At 44.5% G+C, this 20,824-nt stretch overlaps 1 protein-coding gene across 1 annotated transcript in view; it reads left to right on the forward strand.

Moving 5' to 3' along the window:
- Positions 1 to 130: 130 nt before the first annotated feature.
- ARSK (arylsulfatase family member K) overlaps positions 131 to 20,824 on the forward strand; it is a 57,107-nt gene continuing 36,413 nt past the window's right edge. The window contains exons 1-3 of the mRNA XM_077817204.1: positions 131 to 507; positions 11,590 to 11,719; positions 16,282 to 16,441. Coding sequence (XP_077673330.1) covers positions 331 to 507; positions 11,590 to 11,719; positions 16,282 to 16,441 — 467 coding nt within the window. The 5' untranslated portion in view covers positions 131 to 330. The remainder of the gene's footprint in view (positions 508 to 11,589; positions 11,720 to 16,281; positions 16,442 to 20,824) is intronic.

Below are 20,824 nucleotides of genomic sequence, written 5' to 3' on the forward strand. Positions count from 1 at the left end.
ATGGGAGTCGTAGTTCATCCCCCCGACCTCCCTCACTGCCTAACCTCCGAGGCATGATGGGAGGTGTAGTTCGTCGTGGCCCGCTGCGGCGGGGCCTGATGGGCGCTGTAGTTTGGTTTGCTGCGGGCAGAGTCACGGGGTCTTGCTCTCAGGCCTCGGGCAGGGGCCGGCCTGTCGCCGGGCCCTGTCAAAGCGCTGGGGTGGGCAGGGCTGGCTCTAGGCCCAGCCCTTGCTCAGTGGCTGCAGCCTGGCTGCCGGGGAGTGCTGCTCGCCCTGCGGCTGTGTGAGGGGCCGTGTGCCCGGGGACCTGGCCCTGGGCTAGGGGAGAGGATGAGGGGGCGGTGCGGAGAAGGGGCCCGGACGATGGTGCTGGCGGCTCTGGTGCTGCTGCTGCTGGCTTCCACCCGCTGGGAAGGTGCGAAGGCGCGTCCGACGGCTTGGGGACACCTGGGCGCGGGCAGCAGCCAGAGAGCGCGCAACGTGGTGATGGTGATGTGCGATGCCTTTGTAAGTATCCCACCAGAGCCTCCTGCTTCTCCAGGCCTCTGCTCACAGGGAAAGAGCCTGAGCAGGTATAAAACAGGTAGCACCAAATATTAACCTGGTGTTGCCAGCTTCTGTAGAGTCTGATGAGTTTGGGGTGCCTGCTGCACTTCAGAGACGCTTGTGCAATGTGACCCAAGGCAGTGTGTGCCTTGGTGTCAAATCGTCTTCGTCTCATGCTGAAATGGCATTTCACATTCTGAAATTTATTTGGGAGCTGTTAATGGGTCACAGTCAGGGCTTGTGAAACCACCTTGTCCAAGCAAGGACCACAATCCCAGTAAAAAAGAGGATATGTTAATACCCCAAGAGCTGTCCAGCTGCATCATCACTTCTGCTTGGGACCATAAAGACAGGGTTGCAATTAACTGAAAGACTTTGTATTTTTGAGCTTAAAGAAAGAGTCAGATTTTTTCTCAAGATCACACTTCTAAAAAGAAACCTGTTATTTTAATCAGTTAAAAATAATCAAATTATGTGTAACTGATTTCTGTTATCAGTTATGGTAACCCTGGTCATGATGTAACAGTAGCAGTGAACACTGCAAAACAGAAATGTAAAAACAATGTATTTGACCTATGTTGAAAAGAGAAGAACGCTCCTACCAATAGGAAACTGTAGGGAGCAATCAGAGATACTTGGGCTATATAGCCTTTAGAAATTATAAGAAATTCAGGTATCGTCCACCATGGGGAAATTAATAGAATTATTCCAACCAATTTAAACACAGGTTCAGCTGAACTGGAGGGAATCATGGTACTGGGCCCAAGCCTGTTTTTATCACTGTGCTTTCATCAGCTTTAACTAACGTGGTAAAAATACCAGAAGCTTATCTACACTATATGTCCGCCAGTTCAGCTAAAGTGGTGATAAAGCTGATGAACATTTTTTGTAAATGCCCCCTGTGTCCACAATGGCCACAGACATAGGCACCAACTGCATGGGTGCTCTGGGGCTGGAGCACCTACGGCAGCCCCACCGATCAGCTCCCCCCACTATGATCAGCTGTTCAGGAGGTGCTGGGGGGGAGGAGCAGGGGCAGGAAGAGTTGTGGGAGAGGAGGCAGGACAGAGGCGGAGTGGGGGCTTGGTGGAGGGGGGGTCCTAGGATGGAGCGGGGGTCAAGCACCCTCCGGAAACTGATGCTACAGTGATGAATGCAGGGGTGAAAGTAACTTAAGGGACTTACCGGTACGCAGGGCAGCTGGGGTCCTGAGCAAGGTAGGGAGGGTAGCTCAACTGGAAGGGGCGGAGCCGTGGGCAAAAGGGTTGGGGTTGGGGCCGGGGCCGGGCTCCCCCAGCCAGCCCTTCAGTGCAACCCGGCAGCGATTTAAAGGGTCTGAGCCTCCCAGCTGCTGCCATCACCGCAACCCGAGTTCCAGCCATGATTTAAAGGGCCCAAGGATGATTCTGGGCCCTTTAAATCACTGCTGGGAGCCCAGGGCCCTTTTAAATTGCCAGGCCCCTGGGAAGCTGCCTCCTGCTGGTACGGTCGGCTGTGTATTGGCTTTTACCGGTACGCCATACTGGACCATACCAGCTTGCTTTCACCTCTGGGTGAATGTGATGTAACAATACAGGTAGATAGAATGGGTACAATCAGACCCTTGAATTAATTATTTATCATCTTTAAAACTTTATTTCATTTAATCTTTATTTACTTCATAAATAAATATCCTTTCTTATTTATGGTAGATGGCAGCTCTTTTGGGGAGCAAACAAATCTTTGCATTTCATTAAAACTGCATTGCAGTCATAACTTGATTATTTTGTATAAGAAAGTTTGCATAATCTAAATTCACATTTTTATTTTCTCACTTCGAATTTTATTTATTTAATTTTATTTTGTAATTTTCCTCAGGCTGTTTATTTAATGTTAATCAAAGGACTAGGCAAGAATTTGTTTTTTGAGGAGTGTGTAAACCTTACCCTGTTCATATTCATTTAGAACTCTGCTGCAAAAATCATTTTCCTTTCTTGTCACTTTGCCGGGATTATCTGGGTATTTTCCACTTAATCATGTCCCTGTCATCATGGGGGCCTCAGACACTGGTGCACCTTGGTCCCTCCTATTCACTCCCTGTGATACATAGTAGTCTCATCTCCTGTGGGCTGTAATACTTTGATCTAATTTCAGTTGTTGGGTTTAGTATGTGTTTGGAGGGTGGTCTTGGTGGCCTGTGATATACAGGAGGTCACATTAGATGGTCTGGTAGTCTCTTCTAGACATAAACTCTCTGATTCTATATCATCCCTTTCTTTGCATCCCTTCACTGACTCCCACATTATCGCACCAAGCATAAAACACTTGTTTTCACTTTCAAGGCCCTTCATGGTCTATCCCCATTATGAAAAGGAGTACTTGTGGCACCTTAGAGACTAACCAATTTATTTGAGCATGAGCTTTCGTGAGCTACAGCTCACTTCATCGGATGCATACCGTGGAAACTGCAGCAGACTTTATATACACACAGAGAATATGAAACAATACCTCCTCCCACCCCACTGTCCTGCTGGTAATAGCTTATCTAAAGTGATCATCAAGTTGGGCCATTTCCAGCACAAATCCAGGTTTTCTCACCCTCCACCCCCCCACACAAATTCACTCTCCTGCTGGTGATAGCCCATCCAAAGTGACAACTCTCTACACAATGTGCATGATAATCAAGTTGGGCCATTTCCTGCACAAATCCAGGTTCACTATGGATGTAGAAGCCCTCTACACCAACATTCCACACAAAGATGGACTACAAGCCGTCAAGAACACTATCCCCGATAATGTCACGGCTAACCTGGTGGCTGAACTTTGTGACTTTGTCCTTACCCATAACTATTTTACATTTGGAGACAATGTATACCTTCAGATCAGCGGCACTGCTATGGGTACCCGCATGGCCCCACAGTATGCCAACATTTTTATGGCTGATTTAGAACAACGCTTCCTCAGCTCTCGTCCCCTAAAGCCCCTACTCTACTTGCGCTATATTGATGACATCTTCATCATCTGGACCCATGGAAAAGAAGCCCTTGAGGAATTCCACCATAATTTCAACAATTTCCATCCCACCATCAACCTCAGCCTGGTCCAGTCCACACAAGAGATCCACTTCCTGGACACTACAGTGCTCATAAACAATGGTCACATAAACACCACCCTATACCGGAAACCTACTGACCGCTATTCCTACCTGCATGCCTCCAGCTTTCACCCTGACCACACCACACGATCCATCGTCTACAGCCAAGCTCTGCGATACAACCGCATTTGCTCCAACCCCTCAGACAGAGACAAACACCTACAAGATCTCTGTCAAGCTTTCTTACAACTACAATACCCACCTGCGGAAGTGAAGAAACAGATTGATAGAGCCAGAAGAGTTCCCAGAAGTTACCTCCTATAGGACAGGCCTAACAAAGAAAATAACAGAACGCCACTAGCCGTCACCTTCAGCCCCCAACTAAAACCCCTCCAACGCATTATTAAGGATCTACAACCTATCCTAAAGGATGACCCAACACTCTCACAAATCTTGGGAGACAGGCCAGTCCTTGCCTACAGACAGCCCCGCAACCTGAAGCAAATACTCACCAACAACCACATACCACACAACAGAGCCACTAACCCAGGAACTTATCCTTGCAACAAAGCCCGTTGCCAACTGTGCCCACATATCTGTTCAGGGGACACCATCACAGGGCCTAATAACATCAGCCACACTATCAGAGGCTCGTTCACCTGCACATCCACCAATGTGATATATGCCATCATGTGCCAGCAATGCCCCTCTGCCATTTACATTGGTCAAACTGGACAGTCTCTACGTGAAAGAATAAATGGACACAAATCAGATGTCAAGAATTATAACATTCATAAACCAGTCGGAGAACACTTCAATCTCTCTGGTCACGCAATCACAGACATGAAGGTCGCTATCTTACAACAAAAAAACTTCAAATCCAGACTCCATCGAGAAACTGCTGAATTGGAATTCATTTGCAAATTGGATACTATTAATTTAGGCTTAAATAGAGACTGGGAGTGGCTAAGTCATTATGCAAGGTAGCCTATTTCCCCTTGTTTTTTCCTACCCCGCTCCCCCCCAGATGTTCTGGTTTAACTTGGATTTAAACTTGGAGAGTGGTCAGTTTGGATGAGCTATTACCAGCAGGAGAGTGAGTTTGTGTGTGTATGGGGGTGGGGGGGTGAGGAAAACCTGGATTTGTGCTGGAAATGGCCCACCTTGATTATCATGCACATTGTAGGGAGAGTGGTCACTTTGGATGAGCTATTACCAGCAGGATAGTGAGTTTGTGTGTGTGGTTTTTGGGAGGGGGGTGAGGGGGTGAGAGAACCTGGATTTGTGCAGGAAATGGCCCAACTTGATTATCATGCACATTGTGTAGAGAGTTGTCACTTTGGATGGGCTATCACTAGCAGGAGAGTGAATTTGTGTGGGGGGGTGGAGGGTGAGAAAACCTGGATTTGTGCTGGAAATGGCCCAACTTGATGATCACTTTAGATAAGCTATTACCAGCAGGACAGTGGGGTGGGAGGAGGTATTGTTTCATATTCTCTGTGTGTATATAAAGTCTGCTGCAGTTTCCACGGTATGCATCCGATGAAGTGAGCTGTAGCTCACGAAAGCTCATGCTCAAATAAATTGGTTAGTCTCTAAGGTGCCACAAGTACTCCTTTTCTTTTTGCGAATACAGACTAACACGGCTGTTACTCTGAAACCTATCCCCATTATATCTCTCATTTGCTATCTAGATGTCAACTCCCACTTCTGATTGGCCCATGATGCAAGCCTTATTACATTTTTAAACAAGTCCCCTCTCCGTGCTCTCTCCCATGCTGCTCCCTCTTGCTTAGGAGGCGATCCCTTTAAATGTCCGCAAAACAAATAAGTTTTTCTCCTTCAAAACCCTCCCTTAAACTTTTTTCTGTGATGCCTACGAGAAACTTGACAACAATGCTGGTGTCCTGAGATTATGACCTATCATGCTGACCAACATTGTTTCATTGTACTCTGTTTTGTCTGTATCCATTTATTTTGTCTTGTCTTTGAAGCAGGGACTGCCTTTTTGTTCTGTATTTGTACATTATCTAACTCAGTAGGGTCCTGCTCCATGACTAGGGCTCATAAGTGTTATGGTTATAGAAATAATAATAATAATAATAATAATAATATAAAAATTATTGTGCTTGTTGCTTGTTTAGTCCCAGATTTCTTTTTCCCCGAGGGGACTATATAAGACAGTGAAACCATCTCCAATGAAGTTATACCAGTATAACTGAAATCAGAATTTGACCACATATCTTTGAAGGCACAGAAACAGTGTAGCATGAAAAACACAATATACTTTCGGCTGAGTAAAATGTTTTTGTGGATCTCTATTGTAAGGCCAAAGGCAGAAAAAGAAGTTATGATTCTGTTTTTGTGTATGTTTGCCCTCCTATCTAAGTATAGCAAGTTGTAAAATACAATGTGAAATATAAATATAATCATAATGTTAAGCAATTATTTTTAACAAATTAAAGATTCTTTCAAAACTGAGTATCTACAGATCTTACATTCTCACAGTTATGTCACTGTAACTCTTACATCTCTATACTGTACATGCTTTTTCTTCGGCCATCACTGACTCAGATGCTAGAGAATTGTCTCTATCCATTTTACACAGCTTATTCTTTTAAAGGTGAAATGTCAGAGAGTCTAGGGCCCTGGTCTTGCAAATGCTTGTGACTAACTATTCAAATGAAGCCAGGATCAAATCCTATCTAAAAACTAAATCTTTGTGCACTGTGAGAAGTTATGTGTACTGTTTATTGATATCTGGTGTAGGAAGCCAGGCAGAGTCTGAAGGACATTTTAGGTTGAAATTCCACAGTGAAGCAGAGTGAGAGCTTTAAGGATGATGATAATGGTTCCCTTTTCTAAAAAAGTTCCTTGTGCAATGTTAGAAAAAAGAACTTTGCCTTGATTCCTTACCATTGTCATATGACACACATCCATAGATGTAAATTACTAAGGTTATGCTTGAATAGGAAAAAAGAGTGGAAGTTCAATTTACCATGTTATTTCTCTGTTTATGAGATAGTATTTCACTGAGTAATTATTTTCACATAGTAGTTCTGAATTCTAGAAAACTATCCATTAAGAACCACTGTGCACTAACTTACTATTTTTTGGTATGCTACAGCATTGCCCAAATAAGGATCGGGGCCTTATTGTGATTAGTGCTGTACAAACATAAATACATGAATAACTTCGCTCCCATGAATTCAATAGGACTACTCTCATGCTTGAAGTTACATGTGTGTAAGTGTTTGCAGGGCAGGACCATATAGTGAAAGACAGCCCTTTCACCGAAGAGCTTACAATATAATTTAGGACAAGCTGCATCAAAACACCCTGAGAGTAGAGAATATAAGCACAACAGTGAAAGGAACAGGTGGATACCTACACTAGCTATGTGCACAGTTAGTGGGATTTAAGTCATTTGAAGTTTTCTTTTGGGAAAGGAGGGAGGTTTGGTTTTAAGATATAAATAAACAAATATTATTGATAAAAGTTGTTTAAAGAAATTGATAAAATGGGCCATTTAAACATTGCAGGATACTGTTGTGGGCACCATTGCAAGTTGCAGTAGAAGTGAGAGAGCTGCAAGTGGGGCTACTACTCCCCTTCCCATACAGTGGATGGGCAGATGTGGGGAATCGGTTTTGGGGTATGGCCACACACAGTGTGAGCTGGAGCCGATTCGCACCGGTTTGCTGGAACCGGTTGTTAAGTTTAGAAGTCCTTTTAGAACCGGTTGTCCGTCATGGGTTCTAAAAGACAACCGGTTCTAAAAGGGCTTCTAAATTTAACAACCGGCCAAAAGTGGTCGAGGGCAGCATACCAGTCTCCAGGATCCAGAGAAGGGACAATGGTGCCCAGGGAGACCATGCGAAACGTCAACTTTACCATTAATTTGTTGAGCCCATGCAGGTCCAGAATGGGCCAGAGGCCCGCTTTGGCCTTGGGGATTAGGAACTATTGGGAGTAGAACCCTTTGCCCCTTAGTTCCCACAGAACCTCCTCTGCCGCCCACAAGGCAAGGAGCACCTGAACCTCCTGATAAGGAGTTGCTCGTGAGAGGGGTCCCTGAAGAGGGACGGGGAAGGGGGGTGGGAGGACAGGTAGGAGCAGAATTGGAGAGAATATCCCGCTTCCACCATTCAAAGGACCCAGCAGTCTGAGGTTATTTGGGACCATGCATGGTGAAAGTGGGATAAACGATTCAATAAGGGTGGGGAAGGATCTGGGGGTAAGTCTGGTATGCTGTCCTCAGGCGTCCCTTCGAAAGGCCTGCTTGGAACCCAACGATGGTTTGGTCAGGCCCCGACCTTGCCCAGACCAGGTGTTGGAGGGCTTCCTCGTGCCATTCCACCCCCGCCTCCTGTAAAAGTCCTACCTCGTCCGAAGAGGGTAGGAGCGCTGTTGCGGCTGCTGGAGCTTGAAGTGCTTGAAGTGTTGCGGCTGCTGGGTTGCTGGGGTGTGCATACCCAGGGACTTCATGGTTGCCCTCGAGTCCCTAAGGCTATGCAGCCTAGAGTCAGTCCACTCCGCGAACAGGCCCTCCTCGTCAAAGGGCAGGTCCTGCAGCGTCTGCTGAACCTCAGGAGACAGGCCAGAGGCTTGCAGCCAGGAAGTGCACCTCATGGCAATCCCTGAGGACAAGGTACACTCGGTCGAGTCTGCAGCGTCCAGTGAGGCCTGTAAAGAGGTCCATGCCACCGTCTTGCTCTCGTCAACAAGGGCCCCAGTCTCCTCCCTGGATTCAGGAGGCATAAGCTCCTTGAACTTCAACATGGAGTTCCAAGAGTTAAAGTTGTAGCAGCTCAGGAGTGCGTATTGATTGGCAATCCTGAGCTAGAGCCCACCCGTGGAGTACACCTTGCGGCCAAACAAGTCCAGCCGCTTGGTGTCCTTCAACTTGGGCGCTGCGGCCTGCTGTCCGTGCTTCTCCTCATTCACAGCCGCAACCGCCAGCGAGCAGGGCTGCAGGTGCATGAACAGATAGTTGTACCCCTTCGAGGGTATAAAGTAATTACATTCAACCCCCTCTGCCATAGGGGGAATGGAGGCCGGGATCTGCCAGATGGTTTTGGATGAGGGGCAGGGCCACCTGATGAGGGGCAGGGCCACCCTCGATGGACCTTCCGGGGCCAAAATGTCCACTACCGGTCCCTTGATTCCACTACCTCCTCGGCTTGCAGATTCATGTTGCATGCCACCTTGCGCAGGAGGTCCTGATGGGCACAGATGTCTATGGGGTGTGGCCCAGAGCTTGAGGTGCCCGCCACAGCCTCGTCGGGGAGGAGGACTAAGAGGCCAAGGGGAGGAGAGGGTCGTCCTGACCCCTCTGTTCCACGGGGGCCTCGATGCCCTGCGTCGCCGACCACAGGTCCAGGCTCGGGAACCAGAGTCAGAGGGGGTCCCAAGATGGGGAGGGGGCACAACGTCTCCTCCACACCCCCAGGAGTGGGCTGACTGGTTGAGACTTCTGGCACCTGTGGTTCAGAGGTGGCCAACCAGGAAGATCCAAACTGCGTACCTTGGGCCTGGTGGTATGCCCACCAGGGTCCAGAACTGCCACTGGGTGGGCCCCTGCCATGGTCCTGCCCCCACATCAGGGCGGCCACGGTCCAACCAGCAGTAGTCCCATTCCGAAAACTGTGACCCCGTCTCCAAACCTGAGGAACGAGATCCGGATCTCAAGGGCCAGGGTGGGGCCGAGCGGATCTGCGCTGGTAAGCGGCATCGAGGAGAAGGGGAGTGGTCCCGGGACCTGGAGCGGTACAGGACCTGGAGCAATACTGTGGCCTGGAGCTGCACCAAGACGGTGAACGGCACCGGGATCGGTGCCGGGTCCGGGACCTGCTCCGCAACATCGACCAGCGATTGGGAACGCCAATGCAATCCAGAACAGCTCCACGATGGGGAGCAGCGCCAGCACTACGAGCGGTTCCAGGACTGGGAGCGGTGCCGAGGCTCGGCCGACAGTGCTGTCGGTCAGATCAACGCCGGCTTGCCTCGAGACGGTGCCATCCTCTGAGGCATCAGAGGCTTGGCGTGGAGCAGAGGAGACTCTGGTGCTGTCATGGCGATGAGATCCCTTGCAGCCACAAAGGTCTCCAGAGTGAAAGGGAGCTGGACTTCCACAACACTGAGGGTCGGGGAGTCCAATGGCTCCAGACTCAATGGTTCCCCCAGCGGGGCCGAAATTGACAGTGTCATGTCTATGACCTTCACTCCTGGGTGCTCCCCTCCGCGACGCACCACAGTGGCCGGTTCCAGGGGGGTGGGTCTCTCTGAAGGAGAGCCACCCACCTCCGGCTTCCAGTGCCGGAGAGCGGGAGCAGTGCCAGGTCGATGTTGCCGGCTTTGGTGCGAGGGAGCGGCGGTGCCGCGGGTCTCAGCCAGAGTCCATCCGCAGTGCCGCTTCCACTACCACTGCTGGGGCACAGCGCACCGAAGAACTTGGTGCCAGGTCTTGCCGTGTCGAAGGAGGCTGGAGTCTAAGGGTCTCCTCCATAAAGAGCTGCTTCAGGTGAAAGTCACGCTCCTTCTTAGTCCAAGGATGAAATCCCTTGCAGATCTTCCACTTCTCAGCTTAGTGAGCCTCCCCCAGACACTTTAGACAAGAGTCATGGGGGGGTCGCCTGTTGGCATGGGCTTGGAGCAGGACCTGCAAGGCTTGAATCCCGGGGACTAGGACATGACAGCCCCAAAGAAAAAACCCCAACCCAGTAAACCCCCCCAGTAAACTCCCCAACCCTGCTACCACTAACTATAACAAAAACAAAGAACTACCAACAAAAGCAAACAACAACTATCTGCAAAAGCTAGGGAAACTTGGAGAACTTGTAGAGCAAGATGCCACAGTTTCAATGACCGTCATGGGCAGTAAGAAGGTACTGAGGGGTCAGCAGGGGCATATATTGAGCACCATGGAGGCGCCACTCCAGGGGTCTCCCCAGCCGACCTGACAGATGCTGCTAGGGGAAAAACTTTCCGACAGCCATGCATGCGGCGTGCGCGTACACCTAATTGGAATCGATATAAGCAAGCACTGAAAGAAGAACAAAACTTATTTTTAACCCCGGTTTAGTTTTAGCCAACTGTTCTTCATCTTGGTGCTTGTCTCATTCAGGCACCAGGCAACTGAAAGATGGTGCTTTCTATGTTTGATCTGAAAAAGCTGTAGACTTGGGTATTGTCTGCATGCTCAAGTATTGAACTTCAGGGTATCTCACTTCTCCCCTAGGAGCTTAGTATATATGTTGAAATAAGGTGGGAATAGGATTGAACCATGCAGTTCTCCTAAAGGTTCTGCCCACCATGACACGCTGAGATACGTCTGCGAAGAAGGATTGAAGACAGCTCCATTGACTCCAACCACCCGTACCAGGTGTCTTAAGCAAGTCAGCAGCACCTCATGGCCAGTGTCAAATGATGCTGACAGATCAAACAGCAGAGATGTTTGCCCACTATTCATGGCTCAAAGAGATCATTTACCAGTGTGACCAGCAGTGTTTCTATGCCATTTTATAATCTGAAACATGTTTTGAGATGAAGGGTGCTAGGTTATTGGTAGAGATGGCTCAGATGTTGTAGAAGATGGCTTCTTAGTCATCTTGCCAAACATGAAGATTAGACACCAGGGTGGTAATCGGTGAATCGTGTTTCAGAGTTTTCCAGGATAATTCATTTTTGGAAGGTGCCAGATTTAATGACTCTTTATAAGTGCTGAGTATTATTATCCTATGTAGTTTGCACGAGGATTTTATTCTTTGCACAGTTTACAAGATCAAAACTAAGTACAACTCTTGGACAACCAAAACGTGGATGAAGTTTGTTTCAGTAATTCCTAGAATGGTAAATTTGCCACGTACTATAGCTTTGGGTCATTTTCATAATATTTTATTTCTGATTATTAAAGAAAATGTTACCATTATCAATTTTAATGTTTTTAAGTACCTTCTGTTTGATTGCAGGATGGAAGGTTGACATTTTATCCAGGAAATCAGACCGTGATCCTACCTTTTATAAATCTCATGAAAAGATACGGCACTGTGTTTCTCAATGCCTACACCAATTCTCCAATATGTTGTCCTTCTCGTGCAGGTAAGACCATATTAAAAATCTTATTAAGGGAAATAGTAAGTACCAGGGGAGAGCCGGTTTAAATGTTCATTAGTGATGGACAAACCTCAGAAGGTATGAGCTGAATAAGCCCCCATTTTTAAACGCTTATTTGAAATTATCCAAACTTTCTGAGGTTTTATCCATTTCTCTTCCCTCCCCCCCCATTGTCTGCCTCCCATTCTTCTTCCTCCCAACCGCATTCTTCTCTTCCAACTTCTCAATCCCCAAGCCATTGCAAACTTTTCACTCAGGTTCAGTACTTCTGAAAACCTTTAAGGATTCCAATGGACTTGTTTGTCCTCTGCAATGTTGATCTGTGGCTGCATTCAGGGCAGGGCTGGGACTTCCCAGCACAGAGATACTTTCTACCTTTCCTACTGCCTAGAACACATATGAAATGCTAACAACTGACTGAAACTGATGGATGGCCTTTAACTTTGCCTTGAGACATCAGCTCGTCTAACCAGTTATTCTCAAATATCTTGTATTTTCAGTAGTTATTACCTAAATATGATAGTGTTTTTTAAACTTTTTCTGTTGTTTCAACCAGTTATAATCAGAGCCCTGTGTATTGTGAAATTCTATGACTACAAAATTTGCCATATTATACACCATTTGATAATAGTTGTGCTTCAGAATCCAAGTTTTCATTTTAATAAGTTTCTAGCCTTTATTGTTGTGGAGGAAACCTTTCACGTATGAACTAAGTGTAACCAATCTAGTGATGTCTGTGTGAGTCCACAGAGGGACTGAAACAGTAGCTCTGAGAGGAACTGATTCATTCATCTCCCCGAAGTATTCACACTGAAACCTAACACATTGTAGATTATGCCCCTGATTCAGAAAAGCACTTATATGTATATTTGATGGGGCACAGAGGCCCCATACTGGCAGCAAAGGAAAACTGACTGGCTCTTCACTAGCAATGATGAGAGGGTTAAGAGAGCCTGTGGACTCAGTTGATGCTGCCGTTACACCTGCACCCAATGCAGCCAATATCAGGCATGGAAAGGAGAGCTAAAAGGAGAAGAACTAATCCAATTCAGGGCTGACCAGGGAAGCCTGGTTCAAGCTGAGAGTTTAGGGCAACTTTCTACCTGGATGAACCCTTTGGTGGATGGAACAGCTAGGTCCAGGAAAACTAACAGAAAGGGACTAGCTGTTCAGAGCAGGAGAGCAAGGGTCCTCCTGAAGATCCCATGGATGATCCTCATTCTGAGATCTGTTTTCTTTTCTGTTTTGGGTTCTGACAGAAAAAGTAGGGCTTGAGCATGCCATAGCCAGAGAGCTAAAGCACCACGATACCAAATCTGTGAGGGGTGATGTCTGGGGACCCACAGTAGGGGTTAGCCGTATCCTGATGGTCAACATGCTTAACGTTAAACTTATGAAAAAACCACTGAAGTCAAGGGACCAACTCACACTTAAAATTTAACACGTTTAAGTCCTTTGCTGTTTTGGGGCCTTTCTAAGTAAGGCATATTATTTTTACAATCAACAAAAATGTTTCTTTTCTAGGAGAAGAAACTAAGTTTCATGATTGTGCCATGCTTAGAATAGTGGGACCTTGGCCCATGACTGGGGCTCCTAGGCAGTGGCACAATGCAAATTAAAAAATAATTATTAGATCATGTAGCTAAGAGTCAGGAGACCTGGATTCTACTCTCTTCTCTATTATTGACCTACTGTGTGAATTTAAACAAATAATTTTACCCCTCTGGACTTCAGTTTCCTTATCTGTGCAATGAGGATAACAACATTTCTACATGACCCAGAGGGACTGCATATCTTAATTAATGTGTGTTGAGATCTTTGGATAGAGGATGCCATGGAACATGTTATAAAAGTACAAAGTATTAATACTATTATAGGGCTGTCAATTAATCGCAGTTAACTTACACGATTAACTGAAAAAATTAATTTTGATTAATCGCAGTTTTAATCACACTGTTGAACAATAGAATACCAATTGAAATTTATTAAATATTTTTGGATGTTTTTCTACGTTTTCAAATATATTGATTTTAATGACAAAACAGAATCTGAAGTGTACAGTGCACACTTTATATTATTATCTTTATTACAAATATTTGCACTGTAAAAATGATAAACAAAAGAGATTTTTCAATTCACCTCATACAAGTACTATAGTGCAATCTTTTTGTCATGAAAGTTGAACTTACAAATGTAGAATTATGTATAAAAAATAACTGCACTCAAAAATAAAACAATGTAAAACTTTAGAGCCTACAAGTCCACTCCATGCTACCTCTTGTTCAGCCAATCACTCAGACAAACAAGTTTGTTTACATGTGCATGAGATAATGCTGCCCACTTCTTGTGTAGACAGGATCACAAGATATTTACGTGCCAGATGCACTAAAGGTTCATATGCCTCTTCATGCTTTAACCACCATTCCAGAGAACGTGTCTATGCTGATGATGGGTTCTGCTTGATGTCGATCCAAAGCAGTGTGGACTGACGTATGTTCATTTTCATCATCTGAGTCAGATACCACCAACAGAAGGTTGATTTTCTTTTTTTATGGTTTGGGTTCTGTAGTTTCCACATTGGAGTGTTGCTCTTTTAAGACTTAGAATCATAGAATATCGGGGTTGGAAGGGACCTCAGGAGATCATCTAGTCCAACTCCCTCCTCAAAGGGCAACCAATCCCCAACTAAATCATCCCAGCCAGGGCTTTGTCAAGCCTGACCTTAAAAATCTCTAAGGAAGGAGATTCCACCACCTCCCTAGGGAATCCATTCCAGTGCTTCACCACTCTCCTAGAGAAAAAGTTTTTCCTAATATCCAACCTAAACCTCCCCACTGCAACTTGAGACCATTACTCCTTGTTTTATCATGTGGTACCACTGAGAACAGTCTAGATCCATCCTGTTTGGAACCCCTTTTCAGGTAGTTGAAAGCAGATATCTAATCCCCCCTCATTCTTCTCTTCTGCAGGCTAACTAATCCCAGTTCCCTCAGCTTCTCCTCAAAAGTCTCCACCTAATCATTTTTGTTGCCCTCCACTGGACTCTTTCCAATTTTTCCACATCCTTCTTGTAGTGTGGGGCCCAAAACTGGACACAATACTCCAGATGAGGCCTCACCAATGCCGAATAGAGGGGAATGATCACATCCCTTGATCTGCTGGCAATGCTCCTACTTATACAGCTCAAAATGCCGTTAGCCTTCTTGGCAACAAGGGCACACTGTTGACTCATATCCAGCTTCTCGTCCACTGTAACCCCTAGGTCCTTTTCTGCAGAACTGCTGCCTAGCCACTCAGTCCCTAGTCTGTAGCAGTGCCTGGGATTCTTCCGTCCTAAGTGCAGGACTCTGCACTTGTTCTTGTTGAACCTCATCAGATTTCTTTTGGCCCAATCCTCCAATTTGTCTAGGGCCCTCTATATCCTATCCCTACCCTCCAGCGTATCTACTACTACTCCCAGTTTAGTGTCATCTGCAAACTTGCTGAGGGTGCAATCCACACCATCCTCCAGATCATTAATGAAGATATTGAACAAAACCGGCCCCAGGACCGACCCTTGGGACACTCCACTTGATACCAGCTGCCAACTAGACATGAAGCCATTGGTCACTAGCCATTGAGCCCTATGATCTAGCCAGCTGTCCATCTACCTTCTGAAAGCATGCTGTACACCTCGTCCCGCTCAGTTTTTGGAAGGCACTTCAGATTCTTAAACCTTGGGTCAAGTGCTGTGGCAATCTTTAGAAATCTCACATTGGTACCTTCTTTGCATTTTGTCAAATATGCAGTGAAAGTGTTCTTAAAACAAACAACATGTGCTAGGTCATTGTCCAAGACTGCTATAACATGAAATATATGGCAGAATGCGGGTAAAACAGAGCAGGAAAATACAATTCTCCCCCAAGGAGTTCAATCACAAATTTTATTAACACATTATTTTCTTAACAAGTGTCATCAGAATGAAGGGACATACAAATGTTTTGCATATCTGGCACGTAAATACCTTGCAATGTCGGCTACAAAAAAAGTGCCATGCGAATGCCTGTTTTCACTTTCAGGTGACGTAAATCAGAAGCGGGTAGCATTGTCTCCCGTAAAAGTAAACAAACTTTTTTGTCTGAGCGATTGGCTGAACAAGAAATAGGACTGAGTGAACTTGTAGGCTCTAAAATTTTACACTGTTTTGTTTTTGAGTGCAGTTTTTTTGTACATAATTCTAAATTTGTAAGTTCAACTTTCATGATAAAGAGATTGCACTGCAGTACTTGTATGAGGTGAATTGAAAAATACTTTTTCCTTTGTTTCGTTTGTACAGTGCAAATATTTGTAATAAATATAAAGTGAGCACTGCTCTGTGTTGTAATTGTAATCAATGTATTTGAAAATGTAGAAAACATCAAAAAATATTTAAATGTTAGTCTATTATTGTTTTATAGCACAATTAATTGTGTGATTAATCACTATTAATTTTTTTAATCACTTGACAGCCTTAATTATTGTTCTATAAATGCATTGATAAGCATTTGTTTCTGACTTGCTTTTTTCAGCTATGTGGAGTGGCCTCTTCACTCATTTAACAGAATCTTGGAATAACTTCAAAGGTTTAGATCCAAATTATACAACATGGATGGACCTGATGCAAAAGCATGGCTACCACACTCAGAAATATGGGAAACTAGATTATACTTCGGGACATCACTCAGTGAGGTAGGCAATGGATATGTTCCTCTCTGGTATGGCATCCATAAATGTGATTAAATATGCCTGTCATAGGTGCAAATAATTATATTTAAGAAATCTCAATTTATACATCTCTGATTTGTCCATTTGGATACAATCTGGATAAAACTAAATTTTTAATAATATTTTTTTTAAAACAGCTTCATAAGAAGATTGCAGTGTAGCTAGCCCAAAATAATTTGATTTCATTGTGCTTCTCACCAGAATTCATCCATAAATCCTAAACATGTTCTGCTGAATTTTGTGCAATGTATTTATTCATTTTAATTGGCAAACTCAACTTTATTTCAGTTCTTTGTGTAGGTCAATTTCATTTTGTTATGGTAAATTAAAATAAAATACATTATTTAGTACAGAGCACTAATTACAGTTTTCATAGCTTTACTTGGTAAACAAGGGACCAGTGCTTTAAGATGATAAAGGCATAATCCATCTCCATTAAATTCTGTCTGAATTGTCTACAAGAAGGATGATTCATTTAACTGAATCACACAAAAGGCTAAAAAGATTTTAAAGTCCTTTCATTTTCTTTTTTCTGATTTAATTACATTTTTTTTCTTTTAACAAACCAAAGGTATTTTAGGTGTCAACATAAATAACAAGTACAAAAATTACTATATGTTTCCAGCACATGGATTTTTATGCCATATAGCCAAATCAATAAATAATAAATAAAAATGAAAGGGAAAAAGGCAGGGGGAAAGAGATGGAGAGGAGAGGGAATAAAGAGGAAGGCTATAGATTGATCTCCTGTCTTTCTTTCAGGCATCCTGCAGGGATTTTTTGTTGATCAGTTCTAGGAAATTGACCCAAATAGACTCAGCTTTTTCTAGGGCTTGCTATCTATTGTATGTGATGCTGTGATGGTGTGGACTAGGTCCAGAGGTGCTGTGCTGGAGGCCTCAGGGTCTTCAACACATGTCCCGGGAAGAGAGCAGGAGAGGAGTCCTCCAAGCAATGCAGAGTAGCTGCAGGGGAAGCAGCCAATCAGACAGGCTGCAGGGAGCAGCCAGTTAGGGCCCAGGAGAACCATATAAAAAGAGCTGCAGAGCCAGAGACAGTCAGTTTCTTGCTGGAGCCAGAGGAGTGCAGGGGGGTGCTCCTAGTTAGCCAAAGGGAACTGCAGCACCATGGACTGCTCAGTACTGGCAAAGACCAGGGGCAAGAGGAAGAGCTCCTCGCTGGCTGCTGGGCCTGAACATAAAAGATCCTTGAGGTAAGGGTGAAGCTTTGGTGAAGCTGGGGCTATGGGGAAATGGCCCAGGGAACTGAAAGCTGTTTTATTAAAGGGACATGGTGGCAAATGGATGCTATTCTTTGGGTCCCTGGGTAGTGACCCGGAGTAGTGGGTGGGTCCAGGTCCCCCCCCCCCCCCCATAGGCCACTAAGGAAGTGGCCTACAATTGGACAGCAATAAACCACAGAGAGGGATCTGAACTGCTAAGAGGCCCATCCAAGGAGCTGAGGGCAAAACCATTGCCTCCGGGGAGGAAGTTCTGGGGCTATGGCTCAATACCAGGGCTGGGACTGTTTAAAGACTGCAAACACACCTGACCAGAAAGGAGTTCTTGTATGAAGTGGGTGCCACACCATTACAGATGCCTTTCTTTGCAGACAGGTCTGCCAGTCCATTAAACCTGCTGGGGGGAAAAATGAGGGGGAAGGGACAGATTTATTTTTCCAGTGTAACAAAATTTGACCTCTCACAGCCAGTACAAGTCTATGTAGCCATTCCCTTTGGTATGGTGATAGCCTCCATTTGCTGGGTATCTGACCCAGTATAGTATGCAGATGTCTGCTTTTAAGGTCAAGTGACAATTCTAGCATCTTATTAATTCTGGTTTTAATATCATCCCAGAAGCTGGAAACAATAGGACATGATCAAAACATATGCATGCTGGCTCCGTAACAACCCCGCTCCCCACTCCCCCCACACACCTCAACATTGATCACTGAGGGTAGCTTTAACTTTGTGAAGTGCTTGGGGCAACCATGAACCTAAACATGATTTTTTGTTGAAGGAGACTTAATTGGAGGTCCACGGTTGCTTCTTTAATCTCTCATGTTGTTCTATTTCACTGTGGGATTAAGATACTTATTGCCAATTCTTTGTTCCATTTTTGCATCACTTCATCTATATTAACTCTCTGATGAGTAATTAGGAACTCATCTAGTGTAGCTGCCAGTCTGGAGAAATAGTATTATTCTCTACAAAATTTGGCAAGTTCTGGCACTTCAGACAATACAAGTTCCTCTGGGCCGAACTGTGAGGTGAACAAGTGACAAATTTGAATATGTTGCCATATTGCAGTACTTGTTACATTATATTCTAGTTGGAGAGAAATTAAATGGTGTGATCAGTCCTCTGATATTAATTGGGATATAGATAGTGTGCAGCGTTCCATCCACATTATCTTCTTCCACGCCCAGTTTGTAGCATGGGATTCCCCCAGATTGGGTCCTCTACATGAGATGAAAGATGGCATTTGTGTTGGTGTGCTTAGTTGGTCCACATGTCCTTTCATATTTTTTGTTTGTAGTCACACAGCAGCCATGCTAATGTTTGTAATCCTGTTGTGTTGAAGGCTGACTAGCCTAACTGTTGCATGCTCCATCTGTGAATGGGATGTGCTAGAGGGAAGGGAAATTTTAGCCAAATTATATAAAGACAGCTGCATCAGTCTTAAAGGAGGTTGTCTGTTCATCAACTTCTCTAGAATATGATCACTGAAATCATTTTTTTCCCAGCATGAAAGAGCTTGAGAGATATTAGGATTGAGGGTCACTTCAGGCAGATTGTATTGCTTCCTTGGTAGAGTGCCCAGAAGCTGTTTCTCTATAGGCTGTCTAAAGTCTGTGCTAGGTCTTGCCTCAATGCCTGCTTGAACCTAAATATCTGAAATATTTGGGCGGGGGGAAGCAGACCAGAAAAGTTTTTGCTAGCATTGAGATGTTTTAAATCTCCCCATGTCCTCAGAAAATTTTAAATATGGTAATATGTTTCCAAATACAATACAAATGTTCAGTGAGAGTATCTATTGTTGCTGCAAAGTTTGTCTGTAAAGAAAAGTTTTTAATGAAAGCAAGCCATGGAAAAACAGCAAAAACTTTAAGGAGCCAAACATCTTTCACAGTGATAGTCAAAATACGACATAAATAGATGGAGTAGATAAAACAGTGTCACTGTGGCTTCCCCAAGTACATATAAAAACTGCCTGTTTTGCAGCTTTTAATATGGTACACAATTTTCCTGGTTTCTGATTATGTCCACTATTGAAATGTTTAATGTTGCTAGCACTGATATTTCTCTTTCTTTTCTACTAAACTAATATCTCAGAATTTCTCTATCCTTCAGTCCCTTCCTTATCTGAAATGAGAAATCAGATGTTGAAAGGAGACTTTGGAAATTATTAATACTTAGCATTTACACAGCAGTTTTCATCTTCAAAGTGCTTTGTAGACATTAGCTAGCTAATCCTCATCTGAAGTAGGTAACCCATTTTACAGATGAAGGAACACAGATTTTTCAAAGTTCAGGTTCTGTACTGGAAAGAAAGGGTGATCCTGAATGAAGACTCTACAGCAAAATCTTGTGTTGCCAATGAGAACTTTCTTTAGTGAATTAAGTCCGTAATACATTGTACTTAAACTTATCTTATAAATGCATGTCTCTCTCTTTGTGACTCTTTACATAACTTGTCATCTGAACTATCAATATATGTCCCCTACTGTATCTTCAGGTTTTATCATTACAGAACTTCTGATGCATTTGTCTTTCTTTTTCAGTAAGAAATAGATACATGTACAGTATATGTAACAATATGTACTTGTAAAAGGATTTAAAAAAAAAACCTTTTTCATTTTTGGTGCATGATTTAATTCCTCACTGTGCCATGTTAAGAGTTGTAAAACTAATTGTAAAGGAAGAAAACTATTTACGTATTGTGACGGGGCAAGGCCAGATGGCTATAGGAAAGTAGTGGGAGACAGATATATTAGCCCCAGGCTAAACAAATCCCTGTTACAAGGGTATGCAAATGGCAGTTGCTCCAGGTCAATTAAGACACCTGGGGCCAATTAAGATCCTTCCAGAAAGCAGGGAAGACAGCTAGGTTGATTGGGACACCTGAAGCCAATCAGGGGCTGTTTGAAACTAGTTAAAAGCCTCCCAGTTAGTTAAGTGGGAGCATGTGTGTCACGAGCTGTAGTAGGAAGCCACGCCGCTGGAGAAACAAACCCTAATACAAACCCTATCTGGCACAAGGAAGGAGGCCCTGAGGTAAGGGTGATGTAGATATTAAGGAAGTGAGGGCTGCTGTGGGGAAGTGGCCCAGGGAATCATACTCATCC

This window comes from Eretmochelys imbricata, chromosome 5 (genome assembly GCF_965152235.1).
Source record: "Eretmochelys imbricata isolate rEreImb1 chromosome 5, rEreImb1.hap1, whole genome shotgun sequence".
Taxonomy (NCBI): Eukaryota; Metazoa; Chordata; order Testudines; family Cheloniidae; genus Eretmochelys; species Eretmochelys imbricata.